Source organism: Amblyomma maculatum, chromosome 1 (assembly GCF_055883805.1).
Source record: "Amblyomma maculatum isolate TAMU_Amacu chromosome 1, ASM5588380v1, whole genome shotgun sequence".
Taxonomy (NCBI): Eukaryota; Metazoa; Arthropoda; class Arachnida; order Ixodida; family Ixodidae; genus Amblyomma; species Amblyomma maculatum.
In genome coordinates, this window is record NC_139344.1 from 57322345 (window position 1) to 57342588 (window position 20244).

Below are 20244 nucleotides of genomic sequence, written 5' to 3' on the forward strand. Positions count from 1 at the left end.
TCCCAACAACGGCAGGTCCGAGAAGCCAGTAGTTCCACGAAAAATTGGCTGTGAAGTGAGGGCCCATGTGGAACACGTCGACACAGCTCGGCGTCTTCGTCTTCCTTTCTTAGGGAGGCTTTCGCAGATGCCCAGTATAAGAGCATCATAAATTTTAAAGGGTCAGAGCCAAAGCACAGAATATCTGCCGGGATGCTGAGGATGTTTCCTGGCAACGTTATGAATCCTTCATAAACAGCTCAGTCACATCAAAGAAAACGGTGGAGCAAGTTCACAACCTAAAGTTGGCTTCTCTTCCTTCGTAATTCCTTTTTTGACAGCCCCTGATGCACAAAGCAGTGTTGCCGAACAGACACACATATTAGAAGAGCATTTCAATAAACTTTTCAATAACCCAGATCTAACACGTTCATTTCTGAAGCCCGAAAACACGGCTGAAAAACGAAAAGCTTCCCACAAATGGCAGGCCACCGAACCATAATAATCTATGCACTCGTCAAAAAATCGCTACATTACTGGCCGCCGGTAAACGAACTGCACCCTGGCCTTGATAAAATTATTACGAGATACTAGCAAATCTTTATAAACATGCTGCAGCGGCACGTTTAAGATTCCTTAATAACGCGTCTCGGTAAATATAGCCGATGCTTGAAAAAAAGCTGTAATTGTACCTACTCTTGCATCTTGGAAAGCTGCTCACCTCCCCTAGTAGTTGTAAGCCAAATTAACGCAGAATTCATCTCGCCGGATCCTTGGAAAGTGTACTGAATATTCGATTAATATACTTTCGAATCCCGTGAACTGCTTTATACACAACAGTGTGGTTTTAAGAAGCGCGTGCTCTGCAGTTACCACGTCGTTCGACTCAAAAACACAGTTCGAGAAGCAAAGGGATTCTACATGACAGCATAGATAGGGGTGCATGGCAGGATGCGCCACTGCCGCAAAGATTTCTCGTCGATTTGTTCCCTTCATGCACACCTGGGTTCAGCCATCATAATGTATTCCATTCCGAAGAAAGATGTACCTAAGACTGCGTTTTGACCACTTCACTCCTCATAATAAAAATCAATTCCATAGCCAAAATAATTCCAAAGTCCTTTATTATACACAGACAACGCAGATGATAGTCGAGGCGCGTGCACACCCTTTTGCATATTAACAGAACTGACACTAAACAAACTAGACATTCGGGCTGTAAGAAATGTATTAGGCTCTCGCTACAAAAAAAAAAGCAAAAATATGTAGTTGCTCTTTTCTCACTGCAATGAGGCTTGCAGCTCGATCCCACCCTGCACATAAACGAAAGCGTGCTACCTTTGAAAATGAACATACGTTTCCAGATACAATTTTCAACAGGAAGCTCACATTCCTGCCTCACATATACGCCCTCAAAGAAAAACTCTAAAATCCTGAACACAAATAAAACGATCTCACAAATATATTGGGGGTTTTAGAGGATATGCCTTTTGCACATTTAGCGCTCCATTCTTCGCTTTTGCCTTGATTGCAATGAGTAAATTGTGTATGCACCTGCAAGGCTACCACACCTAAAACAACTGGAGCCAAAACATAACGTGGGTTTGTGTCTCTCACCTGAGGGGTACAGAACCTTTCCGGTAAGAAGTTAGTACGTAGAAACAAAGGAACCTTCCTTCGAGTACAGGAGAACATACTTGCTCGTATAGTCTAAAAACATGACCTCTGCCGAAAAATATCTTACTCTATAACTACAAAGTGCCCCTTCAAAACATCGTTCAATAAGAAGCCTCTGTCATTGAACCGTTTTCAACTCCGCTTCAAAATTCGTCAATAATTAGAAAATATAAATGCCATTTCTAATGTTACATCAAGATCCTCTTTGTTACGACTATGGTACAGCCTTCTCACTGTATGCGACTTCACAGTAACTCGCATTCGTAATAAACAAACAGCACATGATCTTATACTGCAGCAATACCAGACTCTTACAGGAAAACATGTCAGTTGCACGGAATTTCACCCAGACGACTAAAAAAACCGCAATACACGTCGAAGGTGAAAGGCTGAATTGAAAATGAGAAAAGTACATCAAAAGTACACTGTGCATCTGTTTTCACTGCTAAGGGTTTGCGCGACTGCAGGAAAAGTAATATTGCGAAGCCGTCATTTACACCGATTCTGTAATCGTATTTACCGTATTTCACTGCGCAAATGATGTTACATCATATTCGGAGGTTTTGGTGGCCTTTAAATCCCGGGTGTTCCTTATTTACAGTATATATGGAATACAGCTGGATCTCGTAAGCCCTCCGTTCATTCCGCGAAGCCGTTTACGTCGTTAAAGCAATAGTTACAGCAGATAAAAATGTCAACAACAGAACCGACTCGAACACAAACAGCCGGCACCGTGATCCTTGATCTCTCGGGCTGAAATGACGTTACAATGGGACCGCCCGAAGCTAGGAGTGGGCCGCGTCTTCCGGTCTTACTGTTGACTGAGGGGAGATGGCAGTAACATTCACTGCGCACTTGAGCCTCGATTCGGAAGAAGTGGTCGTCGCAGTAACTCTGAAACCGACTAGCTCACAAACCGACCTCACTGAAAGAGGACCTCAGTCAACCTCAAAATCACGCTTGAGGTTGGCGTCCAATTTGCTGACCTTATTACGAAAATTTCGAGCTGTGGATGACCTCATCTCATTAGCTTGCCACCTCTACAGAGATCAGGCAGTTCAGGTAGATGGTGTTTATAAACGAATGAAGGGAAAGGCGCGCTCTGTTTGAACGAACGCCAACTGGTTGGCTACAGTAACTGACATCAGAAAACGTTTTCTACGCGTTCCCCTCCTATCGACGTTTCGCATTACTTTCCAAAGCTTCCGGTTCATGGGCCCCACCACTCTGTTCTGGTCTCTTCGATGCGGCGAAGGCCGACTTGGGAGCCCAATGCAAAGCAGAAGCTAAATAATAAAGACCGTGATGCAGAACACGCATTCTTTCATTCACAAACTCGCGCAATAACTCGCAAACTAGTCCGGCTACTTGTGGTTGATCGGTGTCAGTGGTAAAGGAATTCCCCGGCACTGGCCTCATCACTGGGTTAATTATTTCTAGAAACAAATTGCGGTGGTTTTACGTCATACCTGTGGGCAAACTGCAGAAATCTTCATTATCAGCTTTCTCATCGCCATAGAATTCAGGCGAAGCATTGTCTTTGTCTTTGAGCTTGAGTTATGCTTTTTTTTTATTGCTTGCTAAGACGAGCATGACAGCACCAATACCCACGGACAAGAAGGAGAGAGCAATTGGCTGAAAGGTTTTACGATAGACCTTAAGCCAATGCTACCTCCTTCATGTCCGTGCAGCATGGATTGTACTGGGTATTGGATTCTTTATTTTGCCTGTGCTGTTATGCTTGTCATATCAGCCAATCTTTCTTTTTATGCAGCACCTTTGCATATTTATCCAGCAACTTAACACCAGGTTTATGAAACTTGTACGGTGAATGAAAAATCTTCGAGTGCTCAGAAGTTCGTTCCGTGATTGAAATTTTAATGTCTGCTCCAATTCTGCTGCGTTCCTCTTGACGCAGGCGTACTCCTTACCATCTTTTAGATTTGGCGTAAGACGCAGCTCGCAGCTTCACTTTATAATCTCAGCTTGGGAACTCTAGCCGCTTTATAATATTGTACGAAAATCGCCCTTGATGTAAAATGAACGACAACGCATTTTAAAAACTCAGAGTTGGTTTGGTTCCGCACAGCAACATTTCATCGTGCGCAAACATATTCGAGAGCGCCGTTATGGCAGGAATACGTTTAGCGTTTTTAAGGCACCAGGCCTTAAAAACGCTTGAGGGCAAGACCACAGCGGTGTGTCCTGTGTGCGTCGCACACCAATGGAAGTTGATGAATGAAAGGAAATGAAATGCACCGCGCCATGGCAGATTATCCTGGCCACCTCTGGAGAGATTCTGCCCTTTCCGAAGTTCCAACCCACAGTCTTTTGCTGCTGCTAGTAATTTCTCTGGCTTCGACACAGTTCTTTTGGAACTTTTTCGACAATGTCTATGTTTCGGCTAAAAGCGGCCCTTAAACACGCTGGGCGATCGGCTGCGGCTATAGCGCCGTGTTCTCGTGTAATGAAGCTGATCCTTGCGCGCTGGCGCGTGATCGAATCTCAATCACAGCAGTACTTTTTTCTTCCGAAAGTCAAATACTTCACAAATACCCCAGGTTTTCCAGCTGTGGGCAGTGACATAGTGCTTTCGCACTAAGATACAGTTGTCCTACACTTAAGTCCTTAGAGTAGTCATACCTCTCAAAATCACGACGTGGAGCTTTTGTGAGCTCAAGCTTGCCCAGTGACCAATCAACTGTTTAGCTTGTTGTTTCTAGTCTCTAGGCGCACCTCAACTGCCACGTTGAAGTGGTACGTGCTCGTTAACGCTCCCCCTCTCTCTCTCGTGGACACCAGCTGCAAGGCCGATGACGCTAGCTACGAGACAAACCGTAATTCAGTTCGACAGGTTTGGCAAACTTGAACTAAAGTTGAAACCTAGCTGGCGTGGGCAAGTTTACTGTTTGCGGATATGTTTGCGCGGATATGTACGCTACCGAGAACTCCTGTTGCAACAGTTTAACTACAAGGCCACCAAGGCCGGTCAAATGACGGTACATTTCAGACTTCTACTTCGCAGCGTGTGCCCTCTCCACGAGACCTGTCAACGTCTTGAGTACTGCTAGTTTATTTTTAGGTAGGACATTTTGATCGACGAAAAACTTGACGACTGCTTTGGCGTTTTTAACACGGTAGCGTTGAGGGTTCTGTCTCTCGGAAAAAACCGGTGTCGTAAGTCAAGATCCTCAAAAATTAAAATATCCTTATTGGCCGACAGGTTCATGACGTCAAAGTTACATCACCTCACGTGGTAACTTCAAGTGCTTCACACCAGGCCTGAGTGAGGAGTTCGGTGGGCAGATGATGAAATAACGTGTTTCGGTTATTTTCTCAAAGATATATCATATGCACTTATTGCACTGGAACTTATCTCTACGGATGTTGCGTTTGGAGACCTCGTTGATTAACTTTGCCCGAGCGCATTGTAGTTCGCGAAGAAGCGGGGAGTTGGCGCACTAAAAACAGTTCTATACTAAGTCAGCGTTCGTTCTGCGTGCTTCTTTTCTGTGCCTTCTCATTCGAGACCTTCGTTTTTGAAGTTTAAAGAATGTCGTACTAACTAGGCCCCCAACTTTTTTTATAGGACTTACGTGCACGAGCGGCGCGAGCGTTCAGAAATGCGCCGCCCGTGTACCCCAATGGATGGATCCCAATAGCTGAGTCGCAAGATCTTCAGGTGGGGCAAGTAAAGGCTCTCAACGTTATAGGTGAGTCGTATTTACGATCCCTCATGCAAAACGTTGTGCGCAATAATTTATTAAAGCATAACTGGTGCTTGGGTAGTAAGAGAGAATTTACTGTTATTTTGCTTGCTTTCATAGAGAGCTCGTGTTTCTTATTTTCTATTGCTTCCTTGCTTTTTGCTTTTTGTAAAACCGAACACGACAAAGCAGTAACTCTCCAATACCTTTTTTTTTATTTTTTTTTTTTTGGGGGGGGGGGGGGGGCTGTAGCCTGATTTTGTGAAAACTCTTGTAAGAGCTTTAAATATACCCTTAGGTTTATTTGCATTTCTTACCCATCTGTTTACCTCTATGCAACGCTTTTCTATTTGAAAATATTGCGCTAAAAAGTCCCAGCTGTCGAAATTGTACCTACCTGTAGTGAGCACAGAAGATACTCAGCCTCATCGATACGCACACATGTGGCTTTTACTAGTCATATTATTTCCCATTTAAAGAGGAAACAAAAAGATGCCTGTCTACCCATTTGCAAAGAGTGACAAAGATGCTCGGACACATAATGGGGCTCAGTTCATTCTAAAAGCAGATATCGCTCCACTGAAAACATCTGTTGCTTAACTGGAGGCATTAGGACTGGAACGAAATGCATAAAAGTTGCGACGGCATGTTGCTCTTTGAATCTGCGCCTTCATACTTTAAAACCGTGCTTCCAATGAAACAGAAGGGAGAAACAAATTACCGTTATGAGCATACACGTTTGGAATAAGTTACTTTTTACCCTATCACTCATTTTCGCAGTGACTGGCCAATATGCTTAAACTGACCCCACTAGCGCTTCATTTTGGTGTTTCCTACTCGTTAAAGGACACGAATTGGTGGTCTTCCGCACTGAAGATGGCGCGGCGCACGTGATGGACGCATACTGCCCGCACCTGGGCGCCCACTTGGGCGTCATGGGTCGCGTGGTGGGTGATTGCATCGAGTGCCCTTTCCACGGTTGGAGGTTCCAGGCGGACACTGGAGCATGCGCACACGTGCCTTACGCCGTGAAAGGCAAGTATAGCTGTGTTGTACTTGTTTTAGACCAAACGTCGCAGAAGTATAAACTTACAGGGCGAAAACTGCCAGATCCTTTTCAGGGTGAAAAGGTACGTAGTATGAAACGCCAGTATGAACCTCAATTATGTCGCGGTTTGTTTGCGGACATTGAAGTTCGCATTATTTACATGCCAATAACAGCTAGAAAAAAAAAAAAAAAGAAACTGAGAGCTTCCGTCCCTGTGCTGAACTGACCTCACTTGTTTGGATGCTGTTTCCGACGCTGAACATGGTCGATATTTTTAACCTTCCCTGGAACACGTGTCCAGCTTTGAAAGAATGCTTTTCGTCCAGCTGATAGCAGCGTATACCTGCGCGAATTTTCTGTGTTATTAAATTTAACATGAGAGCGTTAAATGCCCCGTTCTGGGGAAAATCCAGCGCTGTGGGCGTTGTGAGCGAAAGACCATGAGCATTCCTCTGGCGTGTGGTAGTTAGTTGGCAGGTGAGATTGTCGACTGCTGACTGGACTGGTGGGTAGGTTTCGTGGCGCCACATGGCTGGCAGAAGCTGCAAATTTAGGCTGCCCCCGTGAGCATTGTAACTTTATCCTTCGATTACTTGTACTTACTTACTCCTTCAATTGGAGAACAAACAAACAAAAAACTTGTACAGACTGGTGCACGCGACCCTCAACAGCTTTCAGGTAATTACACTGGGCTATAGTACATTGTTTTATTAGTTCGGTTACTTGCAGTGCCTAATATACCGCTCCTTGGCGCGATCCTCCTTAGACTGCAGGTACATATTGCATGGTTCATCTTCACCATCTTGTCCATAAAATTAGATTGTGGGCATAATGTAGGCCTGCTTCTTGCTCTCTCCCCCCCCCCCCCCCCCCCTTTTTCAATAAAAACAAAACATATTTGCGCATGTATTATTACAGCTGTTTACGTTTAACAAAGGGTCCGTCTTGACATGTAGACTCGACCCCGGATGTATCGAATTATTACTTATATCGAGCTCTCAGAATATCTTCTTGAAAATCATGAAAAGTATTGAAGGCGTGTTTGCGTTCGGTGGAACAATCGATATATCGAGCGGCACGCCATGCCCCTGCAAGGCATGCTTCTCCTAATGGAGCCGATATGAAACTTCTGCACGTGCGGAGCCGGGTCGGCCGCTGTGAAACCGCTTGATGAGGGGAACGGCGAGTCCGCTAGAAAATTGCCTTTGGTCTGGCGTACTTGTTTCCAAGGCGACAGTACTGTTATGCGAAAAAGCCAAACTTCAATGAACTGTTTGTGGTGCGGTAAAGCCAGCCTAGCTGATCGAAAGCTTGCCTTGATGTCGTGCGGCATGATTTGCTGCTGAATCGAGACGGAGAAATAAAATGTCGTTTATACAACTGAGTTATTATGCCGTTTAAGTATGCAATTATCAGAAGTACAGCTTTTATGGTGAGCGATGACGTTTCCCAAAGCACCAGCCGCAGCTGTTTTGATGTGAACCTAAACAACAACGGCACATGTGCCAAGCGGCGCTAGGCGATCAATGCGAGCAGCTTGAGTTTCGACGCTCCGATCTGAATCTACTAAATATTTAGAGCACGCACTCGCGTCAACAGAGCGGCACTACACTATAGTGACACGTGGAGAGGCACTCCTCTTTTTGGCAACCGGCGCGAGGTGATGCTCGGCGCACAGGTGAGCGTTAATGATGCAAAACTGTGGATAATACTAGCGATAGTTAGGTGAATATCAAACTATCGATGGCAAAAAAGCTATCGATTCTACTGTTGATAGTCCAATCGATAGTAATTTCGATTGTCTATCGATAGCGCTATCGATAATCTTACTGGTAGTAATTTTGACAGTACTATTGATAATATAAATTCAAGCACACGAGCTCTTTGCAGCATAAGCTTGGTTTCCTGAATGTGTGGTATGGTGGGGGGGGGGGGGGGGGGTAACTGTGACAGGAGTCTCTATTATCGCAGTGTATGCATCACCCTGACCTGCAGATGCATCATCGTGTTGAAAAACATCAGCACTATAGCACGTGTTTCCGGAGCGGCCGACAACAACGCTGATCGCAGTGGTTACGAGTGAGTGATCCAAATGTTAAAAAGTGCTCTATCAAAGCATCATTCCAAATATCAAGTGTCAAAAATGTCAAGCAATGACTGTTTTTTATCTGAATTCTTTAAAATGACGTCGCTTGCACTTTTGCGCGCCAAGTACAGACGTCTTTCGTGTATTTGATGATGCAGAAGAAGTTCACCTGAGTTTCGCCTTGATACCACGCGCAGAGATGCGATTTTAAATAATAGAATGCGAGAAAACCAATTAAACAAGTTTTCAAATCCACATTTCCTTCCTTACAGGAAGAGAATCCACGTTCCTTCCTTATAGGCGCTCTCGACCGACGCCCGTTAGCGGATCACCGTATGACTGCGACATAGCGTGTTATACCGTGCCTATAGTGAACTATAACCGAATACAGATCAAGAAAGAAGCGGCAGATGTGCCTCTCCGAAGCCCCTTCAGCCAGTGGTGTCGACCGATTTTCCTGACATTGTGGTTAATCGCGGTGAAGCCGTGATGAATCCCCTTTTATTGCCACACCCTGAATTGTCACACTAGCACGTCTAAAGGGATTAACCATGACGTCGTATATGTCGACGCAAGTTGCTACAGGAGCTCCTTTGGAGGAAAAAAGCTGCCTTCTTCGTTATATCTGAATATAGGATGTAGTAGTCCGACAGAATTCCTCTCAGCTCCAGCATGTAGTGTGGAAGAGCACTACTGAGGCGCCTGAAGAAATGCTTCCTCTCATCAGGCTGTGTGCTACGGCACAGAGATTCACGTGGTAAACTTTGTTATGGTTCCTTAGACCGCCGTACCATAGGTATTCTTCTGAGCATTGAGTCGCCCAGCTCCGCAGGCATCGACACGGAAGGGTTGATAAGTCGCAGCACCACGGTTTCCTTGAGATTAGGTGGGCTTGGCCCGCCAGCGTCTTGATGGATACTGTTAGTTAAGCCGACGGCGAGTGTTTGGACCTCTAAGAACCCTCGACAGAGGCAGAACACCACTTCGGCTTTCGCTTCCCGTAGACGGCACCTCCGGGCTGACTCGACCGGGGGAAATTGGCTGTCGCCTTTTCCTATCCTCCCCTTTATCTTTCCCTCTCCTGTATTCCTTCGAAAAACCACCCTGTCTCCTTATAGATTCTTGGTTTTTCCTTTTTTTTCTTGGCGCTATGGGCTAACCTTATGTGGCCAACCACCCCGAGTTGCTCCATATATGGTTATAGCTTGAAGGTACAGCTGACGTTGCCAGAACTTGGTTGCAGGTGCCTGTCGCACTCATTTGTTGTGCTCAATTGTGGCTTATACTGGCCCTGCTCACGAACAATAATTTTTCATGGTTTCCTTTTTTCTTAAAACTGTCGTTCTTACAAAAAGACGTGGTCCGAAGCTACTAGAAAATTATCTGAACGGAAACAGGCCTTCTTTCCTAAATACCGTGTAGTCCACAGAAAAAAGCCAAACAAATCAGTCTGGATAGCATTGCATCTGATTGTTTATGAAAGCCTCGCAGATATTCTAGGCCCTGGATGCAAAACAGCAGAACTGTCAAGTAGGATTCCCCTGCTTGAGCTTCGAAACAGAGATCAGTTTTCAAATCTGCAAAAAAAAAAGGTTTGTGCCATTTGGGGACAACCTCATAACAGACACTGTCCACAGGTATTTAACACTGTCCAGGGCCCTTTATTCAAAACAGAAGTAATACCACTCTGAGAAGAAAGAATGCTAACAGCCCCTTCTAAGCGAAATGCAATTAATGCACAGGGGTCAAAATCTCTAAGAGTAACAAAGATGCACACATACATACAAAGCACACATTTCTGATCTTTAACTCCTGCTCTCTCCCAGCTCCATCGACGTTGGGTGCATTAAAGTGAACGTCCTACCTATGCATTCCTAATTCTTGTCAGCTCTCCAAGTGCCGAAATTCAGCCACAACTCTCAGAGGTGTAACAACCGCCCAATTAAGGCTAAAGGCACTACTAATTATCACTCATTTGACGAGTGGAAACTGTGTCACGCTTTGCAGACAGTAAAGGGGACAACGCCGCATATTCGCCGTCATGGCCAACCTGGCAAAAAGGGATAATAACTATAAAGACCGATTCAAGGAAGCACGGCAGCGATTCTCTCTAGCACAAGACACGTTCCTGTTCGCTGCAAAAACATATTTCGCCGACGTCGTGTGTGGTTGCGGCACACAATACCGGGATCTGGCCACTTCCCATGCAAAGTCTCTGGCAGGGTAATCCGCATCCCAGACAGAGAAAGTGAAATCTGCTCTGTAAAGTCTAAATTAGGGCTCGCCAGCCACTCAGTCGGCACTCCACAAGGGCTTCCCCGAACACGACTTGTTTGAAACTTTCACACGTGTCTGTGGGTTTAATATTTGCGCATTAAAGTGCCAGACTACCAGATGTGACTCTAGTAGCTTAGTACTAGTATAGCGCTTCTAAGTTGTGAAGTGTTGCGGTTAGATGTAGCTAAAGTTATACTGAAGACACTGTAATTAGTTTAAAGCTTAAAATGATGAGTGCAAGGGTCTGAAGTTTGATTTTGAGAGTAGCTACAGCGCTCTACGTTATAACAGCGATACCTTCAGACATCTTACTTCCTGCAGGCCAGAACAAAATATTCTGTATTTCTTGCGAAGTTAGGGAGACGCTCAAACGTGGTCTTATGAGTAGACGCGACAGCGCCTTTAACACTGCCTGATTATTCAGCAAATGTTTCTTTCTAATAACACAGCTGTTCATTAGCGTACAGTTGTGCGGCAAAGCATACACTAGGGGCACCTTTACTCCAAAGAAGCAACGTGGTTCTGTGGCGTATCGATTACTTGCTCGCCTCGTAACCTGTAGAGCGCACTCATTCTATGGAAAAATATGGCAGCGCATACTTCTGTCAACCTTCGTTCTTTGCGCAAAAACCTGGAGTGCAGGAAGGCAGCCAATCAAATCTGCTGCTTCTCGCCTACGCTTGTACAGCATTCCTGAACGAGTTCTTCAAACTAAAGTAAGGTTTACATTTATACTTGCCATACATCTCCTAATCCTTAGTCGGGTGAAATAAATAAAGAAGAAAAAGCCGAATCATACTTTTTGCGCCATTATCTATCCGCTTTTAATCCAATTTTTTGTACACTCACTGCAAATCTGAGGATGTTGAATCCTTGAGTATTAGGCTGGAGGCGTCATTAAAATGAGACTAGGCCTATAAAAACAGTTCGCTCGAATGCTCTGAGGCCTACCCATCTGCGGATCAGCGATAATTGGTTGGTGATAAGTGTTTCTCAAACTTTTGTTTCAAGTACCCAACCAGGCGGAGTTCCGCCGAAGATGTTCTCGTTCAAGTCAGCGGAAAAACCGCCATGCAGAGACGCTTGGACTTCTCTAAATGGCTCACCGATTACGATAAGAGCGGGAGCCTGCTCCAGTTCCTTACGGAAAATAATTTACATGAGTTTCTATAATATGCCTTATGGCAAGCTTGCGTAAAAAAAAAAAAAAGAAAAAGAAAGAAACGCTTGGCAGCTTGGCCGGAGGCAGCTTTGATATTACTTGTGGTGAAGAGTGCTAACGTGTTATTTGAAACCAGCCAGAGGTGTCTAATAGCCCAGTCACACGGTCAGTTTCGAAGGCGATTGAGTCAATATCCTTCGAGATTTTCAATCCCGATCGAACTCGATGGAGTTGTGCCGCTGCTAGACGGCAAAACTCGAAGGCTGTTGAAATAGCTTTGTTGTTTGGCGCCAAACGTTTGTGGCGCCACTATCATTGCTTTCGGTTTTGCTTAAAGAACTAAAATTTCCTATAAATGGAAAATAAAATATAACTGTTGCCTTTTTTAGTAACTGCAGGTGTTTAGTTGTTATTCAAGGACAACGTTTTTTTTTTTTTTTTTTTTTTTTTTTATCGCGTTGACGTTCATACGGCTGTGCTTTTCATTATGTTTGCATTTCTCAGCGGCACAGTTTACAGTGATAGCGCATAAATAATGTGCCTTAAAAAAGAGCGATGCTATTTAAAATTATTAAGAACTTTAATATTTCACCACGCAAATTAAAGATATAAAATAATAAAATAAAATAATAACGCTTGTTCATATTTTTGTATCGTAAACGTGCTGTGCACATGTGTGCGTGACGCTCCTCGGGTCAACGCTAGCAACCTTGAGGACGTTCGAGGGCCTTCGAAATCTCCGTAGAGTTCTGAGCTGCTCCGCTGATTCGATAGACTATCGACTCAATGATCATTGAAAACGCCCGTGTGGCAGCTTTCGAAGTCCTTGGAGTTGATAGGCAGTCGGTTCGAGGGCCTTCGAAATGCCCGTGTGACAGCGGTATAACACGGAGGACATCAAGGATGGCATACCTACGTGGCGCTTCAAATGGGCAGCGGAACGTGTGTTCTGGACCGTTGAAGTTGAGGAAGGTGTTTCGCTCATTCCGGTATTTTAATAAATTGGTTTGGTCGAGGTAGTGCTAAAAAGGGGCGTTCATCAAGGACACAGCTTCTGCGCGAAATGGGACTAACCACGACAAGGGAAGAGGACTTCTCTAAATGGCTCACCGACAACGACAAGAGTGGGAGCCTGCTCCGGTTCCTTACCGAAAATAATTTACACTGGTTTCTATAATATGCCTTATGGCAAGCTTGCGTAAAAAAAAAAAAAAAAAAAAAAAAAAAAAAAAAAAAAAAAAAAACATCTCTGGGGCCACTGTTTATAGAGCTTGTAATATAAAGCCTCTCCTTACTTGCCGATAAATTTTTAGCTGCTCGGCTGTCATGAAATGCGCCAAACTTCGCATAGTGTATCCACTTTTACGTTTACGCGATTGTACTACCCAGCTGGAGCGTGGCGTTACTGAAGCTGCACTGGACGCAGCGATTATCTGTAGCGGCTACATAAGCATAGTGCTAGTGTCCAGGCAGAGACTGCCGAAAATGGAAGCATATATATTTGCTCTTGAGAAAGTATGTCACTGCATAGAAGCGTTCAGAAGTCATGACACTGCCCGAGCGGTTCTTCACAGCAACAATTAAGGAACTCAATGATTCGCGACAAGTCTAATCACACAGTCCTGTCCAGCAAATCAGGTATCTTTAGGCTGCCCACGCCCTATAGGAAATCGGTGGACTATGACAACGTGCAGATGTACACTTGTAGACAGCACCTGTACGGCGTTTGCTTCTAAAAAGCCGCACCGAACGTTGCACCGCCTGTGAGCCTTGTAGTAAGGAAGGATCCTGCTTTCATTTTGACCAGCGAAGTTTTTTTTCTTCTTTTCACAGGAATGTAAACTTCCGTACGCGCGAATTCCTGACATTAGCTCTTCAAAGATGTTGCTGTGGCGGATTTCGTTCAAAAGTGTCTCTGCCCTAACCATGCTCCCACGCCAAACAATAATCGTGATGAAATCTGCTGTTGACACAGCGTGGCGTAAACCTGGTTGACTCTTATTAGCACTCAAGATTTCCGCAACAAATGGACTGGAAACCTTCAATGCACTCTTAATATTTATCTCTTCAAATTGTGGAGATTCAGGGTCCTTAAGGTAAGCCCATATCCACGCTTCAAACGTTCTGCTGCTTCTTTATGCAGCTCTCTTATATCTGCGAAAGATGTCCAGCCTATACGATCAGGATGGACGCTATTGTTCGACAGGTAAAAGTGGGGGCAAAAAAGATATGTGCCTGGATTTTTTCATTGATGTAGTTATTCCGCATGCTTTCTAAAACTTGTACAGAATGAACCCCATAAAAATAGTCGTAAAGGGTATGTGGGATGTGGGTAAGGAATTCTGGATTTATGTGGTTGGGAAAACATCATTGTGGCTTATCTGCTGAGTGAATTTCTTTCGGAAACCACTGCACAAGCTTGTAACCGATATCCTCCAAACGTAGAATGACTTCCTTTAGAATCTCATGAGGCTAGTTAGCTGTCAGCGTTTTCACGGGAACAGTGCACGCGTGCTACTTTTTAAAGACAACCAGCAAAACTATGAATCATAATTGCATGAGCTGACGTTGAAACACCACTAGAATTGACCACAGTACCACTAATGTTGCCGCCTTTATCACCTAGAAAAGGCGTACTGTGTATTTTGTCTAGCATCAGCATCACATGATATTCGTGTGGCTTCAGCTTCTTGAATCTCTGCTTCACGTACTGCAGAAAAGTAGAGGACTCAGTTTCAGGAGACAATTGGAATGAAGAGCAAAGCTTCGTTAGGGTGCTTGGATGGGGAAAGGTCAGTGTGTTTGCACTTCCAGGTTGACCTAATATTGTGTACAGAAGGCAAGCGGACACCATCAGCTGCGCATTGTACTGAATGCGACTTGCACTGATCAGCAGTAATTGATCTCTTAAAAAATTTATTCTCTTTCTTGGTGATCAGCAAAACTACTCTCCAGCTCCTCGTGAAGCGCATTTATTGCAGTAAGTGCTCACAGCTTTCGTTTTTGTGGCTTGGATTTAAGAGGATAGCAAAAAAAAAAAAAAATTATCCAAAATCGACAGCCGTGAATTTAAATCAGAAACTTAAAAAATTAGGCACCACAAAAATATGCAGCAACGTAGTTGCTGGTTTACTTAGTAACCAATATAAATTGTTTCCTGTACTAAACGTGAATGGTAACGATAGTCAGAATATTCGCGATGACATATGCCGATATTGTTTCAAGTGCTTTCATATCGAAACAGGCAGGGATAACAAGCGGCTTGTTAACCCGAGATGAACTCAACCAGTTCTCTCTTGGTTGTATTATAGCTTTCGAACATTTACCGTAGAAAAAACTATTTCTAGAGATGAACCTGTAGTTTGTGTCACAGTGCATTGGCAACGGATACTGTCAATGCAACGATGCAAACGCCGTGAGAAAACGAATTCATGACGTGACGACAGCATAACAGCACACAGCAGGCGACGCGGCCGGTTGCGCTCCCGGATGTACTTACCAACTCCGCCACAAGTGGCGTCACCATCTTTTTGCACGCCTTATAGGAACCGGATGGATGGAAGATGGATGGATGGAATATAGAAGCGTCCCCTTTGAAACGGGATGGTAGCAGTAGCTATCATGCTCATTTTTCTCCCTATATCTTAATTATTGATTTGGAATGGTTAACTAAACCATCATTCTATTTATTAAATTTTTGTTCCTACAATACTAACATTATGTCACTTCTCTGCTTTTAAGCCACCAATCTTCCAGTCGTATTTTGCTAGTTTCTACCGCCGGTTTATTCACCCGGCCACTGTTATCTCTAAACCCCAGAGCTTCAGGAACAGTGATTGCGCCTGCATCAACTTCCGGATGGATACCATTACATTCGGGTATAATATGGTCAATTGTTTCACTGGAGTTTCCACATAGAGCACATGCGTCATCTCCATTGTTAAATTTCTTTTTGTAGCTGCGTGTTCTAAGCCACCCTGGTCTAGCTTCAAAAAGTAGGGCACTGCCTCTTGAGTTATCAAAGAAATCTTCCTTCCTGATCTGCATTTTCCACTTTCGGTATCGAATTTATCCAATTTTTACCTTATGTGTTTTTCACCTGTTGCTTAATGCTCTTTATTTCTCCGTCCTTGTGACTAGCATACTTACTAGTTAGTTTCCTAGTTATTTTCCTCCATTGTGAGTCAACGCTTTTTAGGTACAGGTATTTAAATACTTTAGCTGCCCATCTGTTACTGTCCAATTTCCTCAGGCGTTCCTCACATAATATTTTACTCTGAGCTTCCAGTACTTCGAAATATGCCCAGCCCATATCCCCCTGTACTGTCTCATTTGCAGTTTTGCCGTGGACACCTAGTGCTAATCGTCCAACGGATCCTGGATTTATTTCAAATGTCGACTGTACCTCTGGTTTTAGGCACAAAACCGCATTTCCGAAAGTAAGTCCGGGCACGATAATTCCTTTCCAAATACCCCTCAAATCCTCATACCTATTGTATCCCCACAATGCCTTATGCTTCATTATCCCGACATTCCTTCGCCCTTCGGCCTAAAGTGATTGCTCACGCTTTCCAATGTATGCCAATCCTTCGTTTACCCATACCCCCAGATATTTATATTCTGCTACTTTAGGTATTTCATAGCCTTGTATTTTAAGCCCCTGATCAGTTGAGCCGTTGAAAATCATCAGACCCGACTTAACTGCGCTAAAACTGAAGCCTAGAGCGTCCCCTTCGTCTCCGCAATACTTAACTAGTGTTTGCAATTCTTGCAGACTCTCAGCTATCAGCACAATATGGTCTGCATACATCAAACCGGGGAGGCGTTGCTCTACCGCCTTTCCACCTAATCTATATGACAGGTTAAAACCTAGGTTACAGTCTTGTATCCTCCGTTCCAGGTTTATCATATAAAGCATGAACAGCACCGGTGATAGAGGACAGCCTTGTCTTAATCCTTTGCATACTTTGGCATCCTCCGTACTTCTTATCCCTTCCCACGTAATTTCTACCTTGTTATCCCGGTATATTTCCTGTAGGAACTCTATTATCTCATAACCAATACCTTCTTCTTTTAATATGTTCCACAGGAGCTCCCCGCTTACGTTGTCGTACGCCCCGTTTATGTCCAGGAAGGCCAAATACAAAGGTCTATTTTCCACTCTAGATATTTCGATGCATTGGGTACCATTTCGCCTACCATTTCTAAAGCCGTTCTGAAGTTCTCCGAGTATCTTGTTACTTTCTACCCATGCTTGCACCTTTAATTTCACCGCCTGCATGGCTAACCTGTACATAACAGATGTTATGGTAATCGGCCAGTAGGATTTTATGTGCATTCTGTCTCCTTTCCCTTTATAAATCAAATTCATTTTACTCTGCCGCCAGCTGTCCGGAATTTGCTTAATCGTTATGACTATTTCCAGAGTTTTTAACAACGTTTCCTTACTTTTTGGACCGAGTTAATTAATCAGCTTGATCGGAATTCCATTTATTCCTGTAGATGTGTTTTTGGAATATTTTTTTCTGCCTTTTTCCAGTTTAGATTGGTCAGTTCTAAGCTGCTTTGTATTCTGCTACCTTGTGTTGCTTCCTGATTTGCTGGACGGGTGGCGCCGCCTCTCGGCACTTCTCTCGATGCTTGTATGCAACGGCGCCAGCCGGCGCACTCGAGTGCGCAGTCTGTCGTTGGTTTGTTTGAGATTCCCTCGGTACTTCCATCTTTACGTGACGTTGTGCGTGAACATGTCCGGTGAAACGAAGTCTAGGCAATTTTGTCCTGTTGGCTGCACTGGCTGCTACGCAAACTGGGCGTACGCTTCTAAGTCGAGTCATTTCTACCGGTTTCCACACAAGCATGAGCGTCGGGTGACCTGGACATGGTTCGTTTATAGACAGAGGCCCGTATCTACTGATTTGATTGCTGCGTGGCCGTGGAAAGTGCGGAACTTTAAACTCTTGTTGCAAGCAATACCTTTGTGCTTTCTGCTCACCTGGAGTGAGGGCACGAGAGACTCGGAGCTGAAGCCGCAGTCCTGCATCTATAGTGTTCATTTTATCGGCAAATAGAAATCGGAGTAATCGAACAACCTAAGTTACAATGCCAGCATTTTTCCGCCTGTGAACAAGAAAAGGCCGGCACGGAAAAGGAAAAGGCAGCCCCCTCAGTGATGGGAAATTAAGAGATAATTTTAGCCCGCCTACTTTCGCTGGCATAGCTATAGCGCATTTATTTTTATCTCTTTACAGAAATAGCTGACAGGAGACACGAACGACTGCTATTCTACAAACTTTGTGTCCTTATTCGTTTCTTCTTTCGTCAACCAATGCCAGTGTGCCGATAAACGAGCCCGCGTTTAGACTCTTCGAATCTGTTCAGCTTTGTCTGTGACATGCCCTTCTCACCCAATAAAAACACTTATTGTAGACCTCATTCAATACCACATGGCCACAAGAGTTGCTATCAGCTCCATATAAAATGCGAACGAGAAGAAAAAAAACTATATTTTAGTTAATGAATGTACGTCCATAAACTCAGTTTTTTTTTTTTTTTTTTTCATTTCGAAGGCACGAGATTGGTATCTGGAATGTTTACAGCTCCCGTTTCTTTTCGAGTAGCAAATATTTATCAGTTGTTAATTTGGCTTGAATCATGAAACCGCGCACAAAGACAAGGGACAGAGAAGGAAGCGACAGGAGATTGGCATTGGTGTTGCGCGTACTTGACACCGGTTTGCGCGATTTCACAGCTGCGCCCATTTCCTGGCCCACCTAAGCACGGTGTTTATGATTGGCCTTTTTGAGAACCCGAGATTTCCAGATTCGGGCCTAGCAACGCAAGAACTTCTTACCTCGGAGAAGTTGCAAATATGACTAACGCTGTAAAACAGATTTGACTGTTCTCCAACAAGCCGCAGTTAGCGTGGCACGGGCAAATTCATGGAACGCAAATAAAGCAGAACACCTTAGCGAACGACCATCACGGCAAGTAATTTAGAAATAAAATGCCTTTTTAGTTTTTGGCGGCCTCTCCTATAACACATCACGCTTTCTGTTTTTACTTGATTGTAGTTTACGGTTTTGGCAATACTCGATCAATGCCTTCAAATACTCTACACAGGTTCCGTCAATCGCGACGAACTTCCTGTGCTTGAAGAATGCCTAGATGAACAAAATAGGTATCCGAAAAGTACTGCCGCTAAGAACAGTAAATTTAGCTTTTCCATTTACAACTTCCGCAGCATGTAAAGAGAAACGTATTGATATTATAGCATTTCCGAAGTCTGGTATCTACCGCAACTCCGAAGTGCTCAACCAGAGCATCGTTGTATCTTTAAAGATGATGCTTCAATTCGTTTATATGATGATAAAGTTTGGGGAGCCGCAAGGCTGGGTTCAGTGAGCCATGATAGCATAGCTGTGCAGGGAATCCCGCACGTTCTTTACTTTGCTTTTTCTGCCAAAAAGTTAATCTTTACTTCTGCCTCGTTTGTTCATTTCTCAATTTTTCCACCTCTCGTTGCAAGGCTGAAGCTGCAAAATCATCGTCTATCGCTCTCTTTTGAATCGCTTGAGCTTATAAATTTTGCTTTGTTTTTTTATTTTTAATGAACAATCTCCGGATCATTGCGACTACCACTGCTACGGCGTCATCGTTTAACGGCCGGGCGGTACTTGGTGTTCTGATCGATTTCAAGAATGAAAAAAGATTGCCGCGCAGTGCGGGCGTGGGTCGTGTCACCGAAGTCGTCTTCAAAGGCGTTTCTAGCGTATGGCGAAATCGCCCGCGCGGCATATCCGAGTGTAGGAGAGAAATATTATGCGCCGGGTAGTTCCGATAACATTAACTCGCGGCCGAGGACAGCTTTTCTCTTTTTCAAAAATATCCTGGTCGAAAAATCTCCGCGCGATTACTTAAGCTTTGAAAGCCACACCGCATAACAACGGGTAAAGGCATGCTCGTGTACGCCTCGCCGGAAGGAACAGGCTGCCGTAGCGCTGCCTCGACATTCCGCTGGCGCGCGCCTTGCCGAGGGCGGCGCTGTTCTACCGATGTGACGGTGGCGCCACGCGGCACCGAAAATGACATCTAAATCAACTTCCAATAATTTATTCAATGTATGTCGTCGTCTACTCTATGCACTTCAAGTCAAAATGATCAGCGCACAAATACACATGGACCAAAAAAAAACCGAGTTTTAGAATTACACTGGTATTGTATAAATAAAAACAACGGCCATTTGCTTTTTTTTTTTGTTTTTTTTTTCACGACGATGTCAGCAATGGAATAAATTCCTCCTTCCAATTTT

General features: G+C 44.2%; 1 protein-coding gene across 1 annotated transcript in view; it reads left to right on the top strand.

Annotated features, from left to right (window-relative positions):
• LOC146202444 (cholesterol 7-desaturase nvd-like) overlaps positions 1–20244 on the top strand; it is a 60475-nt gene that overhangs the window by 14389 nt on the left and 25842 nt on the right. Inside the window, exons 2-3 of the mRNA XM_084601273.1 lie at positions 5246–5369; positions 6210–6398. Of these exons, the coding sequence (XP_084457399.1) occupies positions 5246–5369; positions 6210–6398 (313 nt within the window). The remainder of the gene's footprint in view (positions 1–5245; positions 5370–6209; positions 6399–20244) is intronic.